This window comes from Harpia harpyja, chromosome 9 (assembly GCF_026419915.1).
Source record: "Harpia harpyja isolate bHarHar1 chromosome 9, bHarHar1 primary haplotype, whole genome shotgun sequence".
In the NCBI taxonomy this organism is placed as follows: Eukaryota; Metazoa; Chordata; class Aves; order Accipitriformes; family Accipitridae; genus Harpia; species Harpia harpyja.
Window position 1 is genome coordinate 26,475,018 of NC_068948.1, and position 15,225 is coordinate 26,490,242.

General features: G+C 61.4%; 1 protein-coding gene across 3 annotated transcripts; it reads left to right on the forward strand.

The window, feature by feature from the left end:
• Positions 1–6,833: 6,833 nt before the first annotated feature.
• On the forward strand, positions 6,834–13,161 carry LOC128146473 (SLAM family member 9-like). Of its 3 annotated transcripts, none has more exons than XR_008236775.1 (8): positions 6,834–6,989; positions 9,451–9,543; positions 9,902–10,243; positions 10,566–10,859; positions 10,972–11,091; positions 11,197–11,277; positions 12,008–12,132; positions 12,257–13,161. XR_008236775.1 is itself a non-coding variant. In XM_052797881.1 (8 exons), the coding sequence occupies exons 1-7, from the start codon at positions 6,917–6,919 to the stop codon at positions 12,122–12,124; spliced, it is 1,131 nt and encodes a 376-aa protein (XP_052653841.1). In that variant the 5' UTR covers positions 6,844–6,916; the 3' UTR covers positions 12,125–12,132; positions 12,257–13,161. The 3 variants fall into 3 exon arrangements, 2 of the variants coding, with proteins under 2 accessions (XP_052653841.1, XP_052653842.1); XM_052797881.1 differs by having other exon boundaries at positions 6,844–6,989; positions 11,197–11,288; XM_052797882.1 differs by lacking the exon at positions 9,451–9,543 and having other exon boundaries at positions 6,858–6,989; positions 11,197–11,288.
• The last annotated feature ends 2,064 nt before the right edge of the window (positions 13,162–15,225 follow it).

Sequence of the window (15,225 nt, forward strand, 5' to 3'; positions counted from 1 at the left end):
ATTTAATCTGTTACCCAGGCTGGTGATAAAATATAATTTGATTTCATTTCTAATAAATCATGAACTCTTGGAGGAAGAAGAAAGATGGCGGGAGGGTTAAGGTTCCCTGAATTTGTCTGCGTGGCAGACCAACATAGAATTGGGAGCTAACATCAGCACCCCAGCTCAGGGCTTAACATGAACACCCAAAGTAGAGGTTACAGGCAGGAGACAAGCAGATGCTGCCTACCGGCAGGGCCACATCAGTCCTGGGAGCAAACCAGGAGGGCACTGACCCTGGGACAGCGTGACCCAGTGGCCACCCCTCCAGCTGCAGCCCTTGGGCAGGACAGCTGCTTTGAGTTCAGTGGAGAAGAGGGGCCAAGGGCATGAGACACACCCCCCCCAAGTGCCAGTCCTCGGCCCTCACAGGCCTCCAGAGCAGGCCTCAGCGGCAGTCCTCAGCCCTCACAGGCCTCCGCAGCAGGCCTCAGCACCGGGCCTCAGCCCTCGCAGGCCTCCGGAGCAGGCCTCAGCGCAAGGCCTTGCCCTCACGGGCCTCCGGAGCAGGCCTCAGCAGCAGTCCTCGGCCCTCACAGGCCTCCGGAACAGGCCTCAGCGCCGGGCCTCAGCCCTCACAGGCTTCAGGCCTCGGCCTCGCCCCTTCAGGACAACCACCCTGGCTCTCCCGCGCTGCCGCAGTACCTCCGGCCCCAAGACCGTCGGTGCCAGTCCCGCCGCTCCCCGCCCCGCCGCTCCCCGCCCAGGCCTGGCACTGAGAAGCCCCGCCCCCAGCGGGGCTATTTATAGCCTCGGGAATCCCGCGAGACTTGGGTGGGGCCGCCGTCAGGTGAGAACGAGGCGGGGCGGGGTGGGGTTTGCCTGCTGTTGTTCTCTTCGTGCGTCATCACTCGGCGCCCGGCGGCAGCCAGGCCCTGGGGCGGGGGGCTGGGGGGTGCCGGTTGGGGCCTGGAAGCAGCAGCGGCGGGGGGTTCCCCGGGAGGCTGGGGTGGGGGCTGGGGGTTGAGGGGTCCTTGGTAGGGTCAGAGAGCACTGGGCCGTGGGGGCCTGAGGGGGGCGGGAGCCTCCAGAGGTGTTGGGGGGTGACTCTGAGGCCCGGGGCTGTGGTAGGCCCAGGGCTGGGGCCTGAGCCTGGGGGCTCCACCCAGAACTGGGGGGCGCTGGGGACCTTGGGGGGGGCGTCTGCTACCCCCATAATCCTGTTCTGCTCCCTGGCTGGGGGGCAGCAGCTTGGCTGAGGTGGGCAGGGTCTGTCTGTGTATGTGTGTCCCCTCGCTTCCACCTCCAGCCTCACCCACAGGCAGGCCTCTGTCCCCGGCTGCACCCCGAGCAGTGTGGGGTCTCCTCAGCCTCGGCAAGAGCAGCCCGGAGGGCACGGCTGAGGCCCAGAGGCGGCCACAGCAGCCAGGCCCATGCCCGAGAGTGATGGGAGAGGAGGCAGGAAGGGACAGGATGGGGTTTGTAGAGCGCTGCTGGGCTCTCCTGGTGAAGACGCTGCTTGCAAAGTGCTAAATTGTGTTACTGCTGGCCTGCCCCTGGAGGAAGCAATACGTAAGAGTGAATCTCTATCCCTAACCATTGGTGGTAAATAATAAAAGACTGCATTTCTCTTCTCCCTGTGTTCTCAGCCCCCTCCAGCAGCCGTTTCTGGAGCAGTGGCCTGTTTCACAACATGCGCTTTCATGGCAGGGGCACTTGCTGCATGTGGGACTCGCTCACAGCAGCCCTTGGTGCTTTAACCATGTCGCAACTCTTTTTCCGAGGAGAAAAAGTGTCTTAACTATTTTGAGTTTGGCCATCTCTGCCCCTCGCAGAGGGTCAAAATCGGGACCCCGCCCCGACACTGGCAGGTTGAGCTCTGGCCCTGGCTGTGGGGTGCACAGGCACCCCCAGTTTTTGTTACCTGCTGAGTCCCTCATGGTTTTAAATGGTTGGTTTTTGGTCAGTGGTGTGTGCTGGAGGGAACTGAGAGCTGGCATTGGCTTGCCGGGGGGGAGGGGGGGTGTCCGTGCCCCACCACCGCAGCACTATGCTGGCCCCGGGTTCCTTCTCGTGCTTCGGGGCATGAGATGGCAGCACTGGGGGCGAGTCCCGGTCGTGTGGGATGAGATCCCAACCCTGCGCCGGGGCAGGGTGGTAACGGGGTGGCTGCAGTGGGGGTACCCCATGGAATGGGGGGCTGAAAGCAAGGCCGTGGGCTGGTGCAGCCCCATGGGACCCACAAGATCCCTACAAAATAACATGTTTTCTGTCTGTACCGGGTGATGAGTAGCTGTGACTGTCACTGAGTCCTTTCCTGAGGCCACACTTCCCTCTTCTGGAAGGCCACACGGGCGCATCCTTCTCCATCCAGAAGATCTCGTTTACTGGGAGCAGTGGGGAAACCCCTGAACCCCCTCGGGTTGTCACCTGCAGGCACAGAAACGACCGACAGTGCACTGGGTGAGGAAAACGTGGTGGTGCCTCAGACACGACACTTTCACACCTGTTCCGGGAGCTGAAGCGAGGGGCACGGTCTGGCCGGGCACTGCTCCTGCTCCTCGCCTGCCAGCTGAGCCTGGGGTCTGTGGAGTCTGGCAGCTGCCGGCACCGCTGCCCGTGGGGACCAACATCTGCGAGATGACGCCGGGCAGCCTGAATGTGGCTGTCTGAAAGATGGGAGAGGCTGGGGGACGGTGGGTGAGGAGGGCTGGATCCAGCCCTGAGGCGTCCCCCACAGGAGGTTATGCTGCTTGTGGCGCTGAGCCAAGCCCATGCTCTGAGCAGACTTTGTCATCACTACTGTGACAGTGATGGGGACAAAGAGAAGTGGGCTTTGACGCCCAGGACCCTCCTCGCTCACCCCACTGCCAAGGCCTGGCTGAGGGGGACTTGACACCGGCTGGCAGCCCCGGAGCCAGGGGGATCCCCCGGTTCTGGTGCAGGGACGTCACTTCTCAGCCCTCCCTCCTTCCGTGTCTGGCAGGGCTGCGCCTGGGGGGCCACAGCAGCAGGGGTGGCACGGTGGGTGGCAACGCAATGTCCCCTCCTTGTCACTCTCACCCTGCTAACACAGGGACAGCAGCGCAGGTCGTGAGGCGGGAGGTGAAGGAAGGCCTTGCTGAGCTGCGGGCTGGCAGACGGGTGAGGTGTGAAATCGCGGGGGGTTGTTGCTACTTATAGACGCCAGAGTGTGAATGTGGAGCCCCACGGCTTTGCGCTTTCATTTGCTGCTGCATGAGAAGGCAGCAAGGGTCGAGGATGGGCAGGCACCACATCTGCCTTTTCAGGGTCACCTTGCTGACTGCAGCCGTCGGCTTTGCAGGTGGGTGAAGGGCGAGAGCAGAGTTGTCTGCAAAATGGCTGGGGACGGTGGGCTCAGGTCGGCTGCAGCAGTCAGATCCCCTGCTGCGGGTAGTTTGCGGTCCCTCATCGCCCTGTGCCTGCAGCCCTGGGGTGAGGGACGGGGCAATGAGCTCCTGGGACCTCCCTTAACTTCTCTTCTGCACCCTGTTTTTCTGATACTTAATAACCCCAAGCCTGGGCACAGCCCCAGCAGATGAATGGTGTCCTGGGGGGGACCGTGCTGCTCTCCCCGGCTCTGCCCCTCAACCAGATGGTGAAGGAGATCGAGTGGAGCTTTTCAGATGGTGACAGTGCCACCATTCGAGTGGCAGAGTTTGGCCCTGGCAGCTTCGAGCGCCCCGACTCCAAGGACCGGTTCAAGGACCGGCTGGAGATGTTCAACAAGACAGCACTGAAGATCAGGGCCCTGGAGTGGGGCAACAGTGGGGTCTACGGGGCTAGGATTAAACTGCAGCCGGCGCTGGTGGAGGATCAGTTCTTCAACCTCTCCATCTCCGGTGGGTGGTTGCAAAGCAGGGGGATGGATTTTACAGAAATTCTTTTGTTTGGGCACTAAACGCCAGCACGCGTGGCCCCTCTGCTAGTGCAGTTGGGTTGTTTCCAGCCCTGGGAACAGATTCGCCCCCATGTCCCCCTCCCCCCTTGTGTGCAAAGTGACAATTTATAATCACTTGAGCTGAGTTCTCAGTAAATTCTGTGGTTTTCCTGGCTGTGAAAAAGCACGGTCCCTGCTCCCCGCCCACCCAGGACTCAGCACTGCTCAGCATCAGCCATGCACCGGGCTGCTGGCTGCACACCGGGGCCCCACTTTCCCCCCAGCACGGCACGCAGGCGCTCGCCGCTCCTTGTGCGTCAAACAGCAGCTGCTGAGCCAAGGCCAGTGAGCACGTAGGCAGCTCCGGCTCTGAGCTTCCTGCTCCTGCACCGTTTCCTGACCTCCTCGCTCCATCATGCTGCAGCCACGCCGGGCTTGAGCTAATTGGCTCTGGCAGCTGGCTGCGGCACAGGGCGTGCGGCTGGTCCCCGCAGCCACGGTGCATGTTGGGCTGCGTCCTGGCTGTTCCCAGCCTCTGCCCAACCTTTCGGTTGCCCCTGAGCTCCCCCGATACAGGAGGGCAGCAGGGAGCATCCACTTTTGCCAGTGTGTATAATCCCCTTCTGTTGCAGAGCTGCTGCCGGACCCCAAAATCCAGAGCTGGCTGCTTTCGAAGAGCCCCGTGTGGTGCCACCTCATGCTGTGGTGCCACATACCCACTGGGACCGGAGGCACCATCATCTGGATGAGAGCCGGGGGGTGTCAGGGTGCATCCCCTCTGCAGCAGTGTGCTCCGTGTTGGGGTGCAGCCCGGCTCCCCCAACACCACCCTCACCTGCAGGGTCTGGCATGACCCGGAGGAGAGGAGCTGATCCATAGACCTGGCCAGCACGTGCTGGAGTGGAGGTGAGGGCAGCATGGAGGGATCAGAGGGGGGGTGAGGGTCTTGGGGGGCTCTCCTGGTATTTCCAGGCACCCACAAGCTCCCTGCTGCCCCACAAAGGGCTGGTTTGGGAGCCAGGCATCCCCTCACTGTGGTCCTTTCCCCATCGCAGGGGACAGCATCAGGCCCAGCTGCTGGACCACGGTGGCTGCAGTGGTGCTCCTGGCAGCCTACGCCACCACGCTGGAGTTTCCCCAAGTCCCTCTGCGGCACCATCCCTGAAGAAGAGGGATGTGGTAACGGCTCAGACCTCCATGCCCGCCTTCACTGACGCTCTCCACTTTGCATTGGCGCTGCCCAGCTGCCCCTTCGGGCCAGCTCCTCGTGTGGCGGGGACATCCCTCGCTGTCACATGCCAAGAACCACAGCCTGTTTCCATGGCCAGATGGCCCCAGCCACAGCGGTTCTGGCAGCAGCACGTGCTGACAGGAATGATGACCTTGGGACTGATCCCATCTCCTTCCCCTGGGTCCCACGGACACCCCGACATCCCCGCAGAGGACCAAGCCAGCGGCATTTCCCGGCGCGATTGTGGGGGAGTGACAGAACCAGCAGCTCTGCTCGGTGTTTTCCAAAGTCCTGAGCCAGCACCTGGTGCTTTCAGCCCACCCAGCCAGACAAGCCCCCGTGAGATGCTGCCCGTCTCCTCATTCACGCAGGGACCACGGGGGATGTCCAGTACGGTGATGCTTCACCTCGCCAGGGATGTCCCAGCCTGCAGAACCCCTCAGTGCCAGCTCACATGCAGGAGAATTTGGCAGGAGGAACCCCCTGCCTTGCACAAGAGCTGGTGACATCCCCAGCAAGCGCCTGCCGCGGACCCCTGTCTCCAGATGGATGGCCTTCGTGCCATCCAGCTGCATTGTTCTTCTTCTCCTTGGCTCTCAGAGGACCAGCTGGATTTCCTCGTTAGCTGGAATTTTCAACTCAGCGATTTTTATTTCCCCTCTGCCCTTGAGAGATGTGGGAGGAACTGGCAGAGTGGGCAGCGTGTCCAGCCCCTGCTTGGCTGCCTGCTCCTCTCAGGGGACCCCGACGGGCAGTTTTGGGACATTCACTGGCCACGAACAGCCCGTGTCCCTCTCTGCACCAGCCTCAGTTTCCCCAGCACTTTGAGGACCCTCTTTGAAAGTGCCCCAGGAGAAGCGCTGGAGTTAATAGTCCCCTGGGTGCAGGTTAATGATTTTGCTCATAGGTGGGGAGCGGTGAACACTGTCCCATCTGCTCTCTCCTGCTGCAGGGAGAGCAGCCCTGCTGCAGAGGCTGCTTTCCCCCTCCCTGTTTTCCATTTTGAGTTGCTGGAGGTTTTAAATAAAAAATAAGCTTTCTGTGCTGCTAATGGAAAGTGCTTCCTTCCAGCCACAGCCCCCGCAGCAGCTCAGGGCTCTGACATTGTGGCTGGAGGGCTTGGTGGGTGGCTTCTGCAGCCCCCTGAGAGGGGAGAGGTGTGTGAGGGACCAGGGGGAGCCCATGGGGATGATTTGGTGGGTCCACGGCTGCCTTGGCATTACCACAAGACCCTGATAAGGCATCTATTTCCCAGGTGTGCCCCCTGTGATTCAGGCAAGACCTCCCATCTGCTCGGGGACATCCCTTCCCATGCTGTTTTCTGCACCCAAGGGGGCTCAGGCACCCCCATGCTTCCCCATGGGAGTGGAACTGGGGGTGCTCCCACCACCCAGCTCCAGGATGCTCCTGCTGCCTGGGTTTCCCCAGGGAAGTGCTCTTGATATTGGGAAGCCCAATTTCAATAAGCCCTCGGTCATCCCCAGGGCTAGCGGGAGACCTGGTAGGGCTGTGCTGGCCATCACCAGTGTTAATCCAGACACTGAACCAGGCTGACGAGGGATGCTGCAGGGTCGGGGGTCACCAGCAGCTCCCACCATGCTCGCTTAGCATCCTCGGTGGCACGGGTCCTGCACGCTTCCCCCCCCCCGACCACCTCATCATTTATGGCCAGCTAATTAATAAGCTGGCTGTGCCCTGCTATGCACGGCTTCCTACGACTTGCAGGGAGAGGCAGCTTTGCTCCTCCCCATCTCTCCTGCTGCTGACTCTGCCCACTGAGCCACACGAAGAGTCGAGGAGGAGAAATGGAGGGGGAATTGGCCAGGAGCAAAGCCCAGCTACCGTTGCTGCTCCTGGCGCTGCTCAGCCTCGGGCCAGGTGAGTGGGTGGGTGGCCGCTGCTGAGCCCTCGTCCCTCGGGAGCCTTGTGGCAGGGGGCTGGTGGCAGGGTGGGCTACGGGCAGGGATGCCGACCCCATCCTGCCTTCTCCCTGCCTGCTGCTGGCTAATTGCAGCCCACCCCAACGCTGCCCCTCCATCCCTCTACACTCCCAGCCGGGCGCGAGATGATTTCTGGAATGCTGATTTAGCGGTCCAGCCTTAATGAGAGGTTTCATAATGAGGCAGCAGCCAAGCGGCCATGGACCCCCCGACTCCATCCCCCCGTGAGGGTCCCCTCACCCCTAATGTGGCTTCTGCCGGGTGCTGCTGTCGCCCCACGGAGCCCTTTAACCCCCCGGGACCATGCCAGATCTGACTGTGAAGCGGCTCCTTACGTAAAGCAGGAGCGAGGAATCTCCTTAATTCCCAGCATGCTAATCCACACTTTTAATAATTCCCATAAAACCTCCAATTCCTACAGAAAGCATCTAGTAGTACGGGCAGATTAGCGGCAGGGGGGTTATCTTCCTAATGATTAATTGGCTTCACGAGCAAGACAGGCTGTCGCCAGCCATTGGGCAGGAGGGCTGTGGTACAAGGTGCCAGCTCTGCCACACTGCTGACAAATATCTGACCCAACTAGATGGAAAATAGACTGTTAATGATGCTTCGGAGTTTTCCAGCTGCTTTCTTTGATCAAAATTATTTGATATAAGAGTGTAGTGGGGTGGGGGGGTGTGTGTGATGAGAACGAGCAAAATCTGGGCTGGTGGTGAATAAACACTGGGCTAAAATCAGCCCTGTAGCTGTATTTTTGAGGGTCTGATGGAGACCCGAGTTGGACTAACGTGGGTGCCAAATGCATCATGATGCATCGAGCATCAACGTGTTTGTCCCCCTCCCTCGCCCACCGGATCCTGTCATTGGGTCGTGGCTACAGAGACTCGGGTTCCCGGAATCCTGTGGTAAACAGGATGAACCGGGAGGATGCCAGGGAGGCAAGGCAGCAGCTGGGCTCGGCAGAGGCCTGGAACCAGCCGGCTTTTCCCAGCCGTCATTTCCTCTAACCGCTCATACAATAGGGTGGGGGTGGCCGGCGGGGACCCCCACCCCCAGAGCCACAGCTGGCGGATGTACTGTGGGAGGGTGGAAAACGCCGGGAGGGGTGCAGGGAGGATGCCCATGCCGTTGCCCATGCCGTTGCCTATGCCGTTGCCTGCACGGTGCCCTAGGTGAGCAGCCCCTGGTTTAAACGCAGTGGGCAGCGCCACTGGGGAAGCATGGCTGACGGACAGATGGACGGTGGGCAGACGGGGCACACATGCACCTCCAGCCTTCACATGGCTGTGGTGAGGGATGGGGGAAGAGCATCTGCCCGAGGTCCTCCATAAGGAGCCTGATGAGCTTCTGCAGGACCCCCCCAGCTCCTTTTTCCTACTCAGGGTGGTGGCTGTCCCCTCCTGTCCCCCCCCCCAGACCCCAAACCCAGTGTCTCAGGACTCCCAGCTTCCCCCTCACTATCCCACTGATCCCCCCATGTCACCCCACTCCCACGCACAGGCTCAGCATCCTCCCTTCAAGCTCAGCGAGAGCCACGCGTCGATGATTCTCACGGCCGGGGCAGCTTCACAGGGCCCCGAAAACTTCACAGGTACCCAGGAAAGCGGTAGAAATCTGATCAAGGTTATGATTCGCCTGGAAGAACAGGAATCGAGCCTGGGATAAGCAGGATCAGCGCAACAAAAGCTCCAGCGACGTGGAGCACTTCTTATAAAGCAAAGCAAAGAGGCAGCTTGTAATGTGGAGCTGCTGGAGGGTTTTATACAAAGTAAACACTCGAATGTCTGTGTTTAATCTGCTTTAATATACAGGCACATCTGCTTCTGCCTCCTGCGGGCGGGGGGAGAGGAGGGGAGGCGGCAGGGGGCTGCACCGAGGCGATGCAGGACCCATCAACCCATTGTGGGGACCCATCCTAGCCGGGACAGGGGGAAAGCCACTTGCCCCGACCTCACCATTCCAACGGCTGGGCAACCCGGTCCCCACGTGGGACAAGGAGAGGGAGAAGGGGAGGCTGTTATCCCGGGGCAGAGAAGCGTGGGGGGCTGCAGGGGCCGGGGCCGGCAGAGGAGACAGCTTGTAGGTAGGCGGGAGCTGCCAGGAGCGAGGGAGGTGGTGCCGAGCAGCTCCTGGCATGATTTTGCAGAGAGCTGTCGATGCTGCCAAAAAAACCCCATGGTGGCAGCTCAGATGGAGGGGCTGAAACTTGCCCCTTGCTGAAACTTGCTGGGGAGCCGCCTGGGATAGAGACAGCAAACTCCATCCCTGCGGGAATCACCCTGGTCCTGCATCTCGGAGGTGGCTCCATCCCTTCTGGGTCCAGCATCTCCACCCTGCAGGGACCCCAGCAGCCATCCCAGCTCTCCCCCATCACCTTAACCCTTGTCGATCTTTCGTAGGCATCTTGGCCGAGGCGCGTTTTAAGGCGGACAATGAGGTTTTGCAGATGCTGGCTGGGAACTCCTCCCAGACTCTGTTGGAGCGTTGTTCTGGTGAGAGCCCGGCTGCAGCCCCGGGGATGGCACCGTTCAGATGGGGCACCCGCATCTGAACCAGTAGATGCTTTATTTTTTTTTTGGCAACCAGTCTCCAAGCCCTGCATCCTTCCCTCCCTGCCAGAGTAGGAAGCGGCTCTGTCGGGATACGGGGTCTTTTGGGTGGGGACATCCCCGTCCCCAGCCCAGAAAGGGACCAGCCGGTGGAGAGACCAGGTGGCTGCGTCAGGGTGGGGAGATGCTGCTTCTTCCGCCTGAAAAGGGACACGTCCCCAAGGGTCCTTCTGTCCCTGTCTTTTCCCTGCTGTCCCCATCTTGTCCCTAGGCACCCAATGACTTTCTGCCTTGTCCGCAGAGCTCCTCTTCGGCCAAGCCAGGGCACAGCCCCAGGAGGTGAATGGTGTCCTGGGGGGGACCGTGCTGCTCTCCCCGGCTCTGCCCCCAAACAAGACAGTGAAGGAGATCGAGTGGAGCTTTTCAGCCGGTGCTGGTGCCACCATTCAAGTGGCAGAGTTTGGCCCCAGCGGCTTCGAGCGCCCCGACCCCAAGGACCGGTTCAAGGACCGGCTGGAGATGTTCAACAAGACAGCACTGAAGATCAGGGCCCTGGAGCGGGATGACAGCGGGGTCTACGGGGCTAGGATTAAACTGCAGCCGGCGCTGGTGGAGGATCAGTTCTTCAACCTCTCCATCTATGGTGAGCGGCTGCATGCTGGGAATTTGGCAGAGGTGCTGGGGGCAAACCTAGAAAGCCCTGAGTGCGAGCACTAACCCCTTTACAGGTGGGGAAACTGAGGCACGGAGCAATGTTGGGGTTTACCAGGGTTAGGTTAGACCCCAGCCTTTGCACCCCAGTGCCTGCAGCCCCTCAAGCTCTGCAAAAGGCCAAATCCTGCCACTGCAGGGGTCCCCGGGCTGGCCGTGCCATGCCCCGCTGGGGACAAGCATGATGGTGGGGATGCGCAAGGTGGAGAAATCCTCGCCATCCCATGCTGATCTGTCCCCTCCATTGGATGCAGAGTCGGTGCCAAGCCCCCGGACTCACAGCCAGCTCCTGGCCAGCACCCTAGAGTGGTGCAACCTGACGTTGCAGTGCCAGGGCGCCGGCAAAGGCGCCGTCAATGTCACCTGGAAGAAGGACAACAACATCCGGGACCTGACCTCTGACCGCCACCAGCTCTCCCCGGATGGGACCACCCTACGGTTGGCCCTACCACCCACCGCTGCCAACGTCACCTATGCCTGCACCGTCAGCAACCCTGCTGACCAGAAGGTCGTCCTCTTTGACCTGCAAGCCATCTGCCAAAGCGGAGGTGAGACCCTCGCCCCGGGGATGCACAGGTGTCCGACATCAGCTGGCTGGCTCGGCACGGGGGGGGCTCAGCCCTTGATGGGGGGTTGGCACCACTCTCTCTGCCTGCCCAGGGGGACAGACATCCTTCTCAAAGTCGGGGTACATCGTCCTGACCCTCATCCTGCTGGCGGTGAGCTTGGGGGGAGCCTTCTGGTGCTGGCGGATGAATAGTGAGAAGGCAGCAGACCCAGGCAAGTGAAGCCACCCCCCTCCCCAAGAGCTGGCATGGCTTTGAGGGGCCTGGGGGAGTGTGTGGGGGGGTTCCTGGCCCCCCCTCATGCCCTGCTCCCCTGCAGCTGCCACCCCCACAGTGCCTGCCGAGGAGAGCCACTCCGACCCCCAGTACACCGAGATCGTGCGCCGGAGCCCCCCGGAAGGTAATGACCAGGTGAGGCCCCCGGCGGGTCTGGGGGCTGCTGCCCAGGGAGGGCTGTGCTTTGGGGTCCCAGCCATGCTGAGGGGGTCCCAGCCATGCTGGGGTTCTGACAACTCCAGGAGTCCCAGTCATGCCGGGAGTCATGGCAACACTGGGGGTCCCAGCCACACTGGGGGTCTTGGCTGACTGGGAGTCCTGGCCGCGCTGGGGTCCTAACAACACTGGGGGCCCCAACCATGCCAGGGGGTCCTGGCCAAACTGGGGTCCCAGCCACACTGGGCTTATGACAACACTGGGGGTCCCAGCCACAGCGGAGTCCTGTTCAAACTGGGGGTCCTGCCAAACCGGGGGTCCTGGCCACACCAGGGTCTTGGCTACGCCAGGGGTCCCAGTCACGCTGAGGTCATGGCATCATGGGGGCCCCAGCCACACTGGGGGTCCCAGTCACACTGGAGTCATGGCCACACTGGGGGTCATGGCCATACTGGGGGTCCCAGCCACACTGGGGGTCCCAGCAATGCCAGGGGTCCCATCAACACCGGCGTCCCAGCCACACCAGGGACCTGGTCACACTGGGGGTCCTGACCACAGCAGTGTCCTGGCCCCACGGGACACCCATGGGTGCAGGCTGAACTCCATGCCAGGGCAGAGCAACCCGCAGGCGCTCCCCAGGGCTGGAGAGGGGAGTGGGGCTGGCAGGTCCCTCAGCAGCCCCCCAATTTCTGCCGCAGGGCCTCAGTCACCCTGAAAATAACCAGGAGCAGAGCCCGCCACAGAAAGCACTGGTCACCACCGTCTACGAGCAGATCCGCCAGGCGCCAGAGGACACAGCCGAAGAGGTGACATAGGCCCTCAGGTGCGGGGGGGCTGCCCCCAAAAAAGGACTGATGCCGGGTTGGGGGGGGTGTCTGTATGTGGGGACCCCCTGAACCTCCATCACTGCACACTGCAGAGGCTGAAGGGGCTCCTCTCTCCCACAGGCACCCGCAGAGCCGGAGCATCGGGATTTCCCGGAAGGGCTGTAAAGTGCATTGTGTGCCAAATCCGAACCCTTCAGCCCCCGTTTTGGCTCCGGGGATGGGAGGCACCATCTCGGGGTGATAACCGGCCGGATACTTCCCCCCCCACCTCCGGTTTCTCTCCAATCTCCTTGTCTGATGCCCTTCGAGACTGTTTTGGGGAGCAGGATCCCAGACCAAGGCAGAGACAAGCAGCAGCGAAGCTGGGGGACCCTCCGTGGTCCCCAGATACCCCGGGATGCTCCGGGATGGGGACACACACACACACACCGGGGTTCACCTCCCACGTGCCGCCACTGCTGGGCTTGGCCGGGGCTGGGGGCATCGGGGAGGGCAGGGGCACATCCTGGTGCCAGCCAGGCCATGCTGTTTCAGCACGGCACTGCACGTCCAGGATGAGACCCCCTTGGGCAGACTGACACCCCCCCACCCCATCCCACTCCCACCCATTCCCAGGCCTCTCCCCCGCCTCCAGGTCCCCCCCGGGGCCTCACAGGGACCCTCTGTGGGGAGATGCCCACGCAGGGTGGACCTGCCCACCCGCTTCGCTGCTGCCACAGAGACACGGGGAGGGGGGACACTGGGGTGTCCCCCCAGCCCCATCCCATGCAGCTTCCACTGGAGTGGACCTGGGTGGCATCTCTGGGGCCATGGAGGGATGCAGAAGGGACCGTCGCCCATGCAGACCCACCGAGAAGCACCGCCCCCTTCCCCACTCCCCGAGCTGTTGCCTGTGTAGCCCGTATTGTGATGATGGAGGGGGTGTCTCACTGCCTGTGTGTCCAGCACTTACTGTCACGGGGCCCCTCGCTCGGCCAGACCTCCCGCCGTTGTAAAAACAGCAAATAAATGTTGGTGAGATCACAGGGGAGAGCTGGCAGAGCGGGCACACGTAGGTGTGAGTGGGCATGCAAGTACATGTGTGTGCATGCATGTGCGTGTGTGTGCATGCATATACGTGTGCACACGTACACCTCTTTCTCTCTGTGCATCCGCACGTGGACCCGTTGCAGTAAAAACATCCTGGGGCCATGCAAACTGCCCAGGTTTGGGGCTGCAACCCAAGAAACCCCAGCCCGGCCCCCTGTGTGCAGGGGAGGGACACAGCTGCCTCTCGCTTCCCTTTTTGGAAAGGCAGCAGCGGTGTGACCTCTGCTTGTGGCCTGGGTGCTGCCTGGGGCCAGCCCGGCCCCCCACATCCCTCCCCGAAACCCAGGGGGCTCTCGCAGCCTGACCCTCCATCACAGCTGGCAGTCCCAAGGGGTGACAACTGCCATGGGGACAGGGCAGGGCTGTCCCCAGAGACCTGCTCCTCTTTTACCTGTCTTCTGCTGCTGCTGTGGGGGTTTTGGTGCAGCAAAAACTTCTCAAGCAAAGACTTTGCTGCTGGTGGCGAGAAACTGGCTGAGCCCCCAGCAAGAAATGCAGCATCGGGGCAGGGGAACGGGACATCCCGGGTGCTGGGGATGGGACATCCCGGGTGCTGGGAACCCAACCAGGACATTTCCAAGCCAACAGGGACCCTCTCCCCTCCATTTAAAGCCAGGGAAACCCTCCCAGGGAAGAACACCCACCCCAGCTTGGCCCCATGGTGGGAACAAGAACTCATCCTTATCCCAGGTGTGCTCAGCTCCATACAGGCAGCCAGCCCAGCTGGTATTATTTACCCAACAGCAGGCAGGAGCAGACAGCATCCGGCTCCTCCCTTTATTTATTACACCTGGTTCCCAGGGGGGTAATCAAGGGCTGGGTAGTGGGGATCAGCTTGGGGGTTTTGGGGACCAGCAAAAAGCCCTTGGTGCAGCTGGAGGGAGAGATCCCACTGACCCCAACCCATAGCTGGGCTGTGGCTTGGCAATGTCCCCATGGTGTCCTTGCGTCACCACTCCCCTGGGAAGGTGCATTGCCATACGTGGGTAGATTTGCATGTTCACTCCCTCCAAGCTGGTACATAGAGCTGAGATCAAGGCTTTGAGCTCGCAGCAACGTTGGAGCAATGGGGATGTCTGGAGCAATGGGGATGTTGCTTGGCCGCCCACGTGCCCTGGCTGCTGGTGCTGCTCCTCGTGGTGGCAGGTAGGAGCGAGGGGAGGGCAGCAACTGTGCTGGGAGGGGACCATGACTGTTCCAATGCTTGCGATCCCCATTTTTTAGGGAGCGGGTGGCAGTGGGAGAGAGCTGGGGAGGGTGGCTTTGGGTCCCAGTTGCAAAATGAACCCTAGCCCTGGGAGTTTAGAAAATACATGAAATATTAAGGGCGAGAACAGGAATTTCCCTCTGCGAAGGAGCCGGGAATGATGCACCAGGGCACTGGTGGTTCCTTGCCAGGGTGAGCTGGGGCAAGCTGGGGCTGCTTGCTTGCAGGTGATGGGGGGAAATGATGTGGGGCATTGCTCAGACTCCCATCCTCACTTTATTGCCAGCATAAATCAATCCTCGAGAGGTTTATGGACCCCAGGGCCAGCGCCTGGGGCTGTTTCCTCCTCCTTCTGCTCCGTGGCTGCTGCTGGACGCCCTCGGCCCAGCCAACCTGCCACAGGAAAAAGGAAAATTAATTTTGGCGAGTTACAGAGGAAGGCAAGGAGGGGCGATCTCCCCTCTTTGTTTGCCTGTGTGTTTCTGTGAGGAGGAAGCAGGAGGCCAAAGGGTCGCTTGGCCCTGGGCTGCTCCGGCTGTGCTGCAGCATTACTGCTACATACCCACCTCTTTGGGGTTTGCGGGGGGGGGGCGCCTGTATCCTGCAGCCTGCAGCTGCCGGGTGCACCTGGAAAACGCTCGATGGGTGCGACGAGTGGGCAGGGGTTGGGTGCTGCCCAGCGTTTAACCACCACCTAGCTGGGTGCCCCCAGGGACAGCTGGGACACGGCAGTGCCATGGTCTCGCTCCCCACCACCACACACAGCTGCTGAACTGAGCACAGTGTCCCGCCA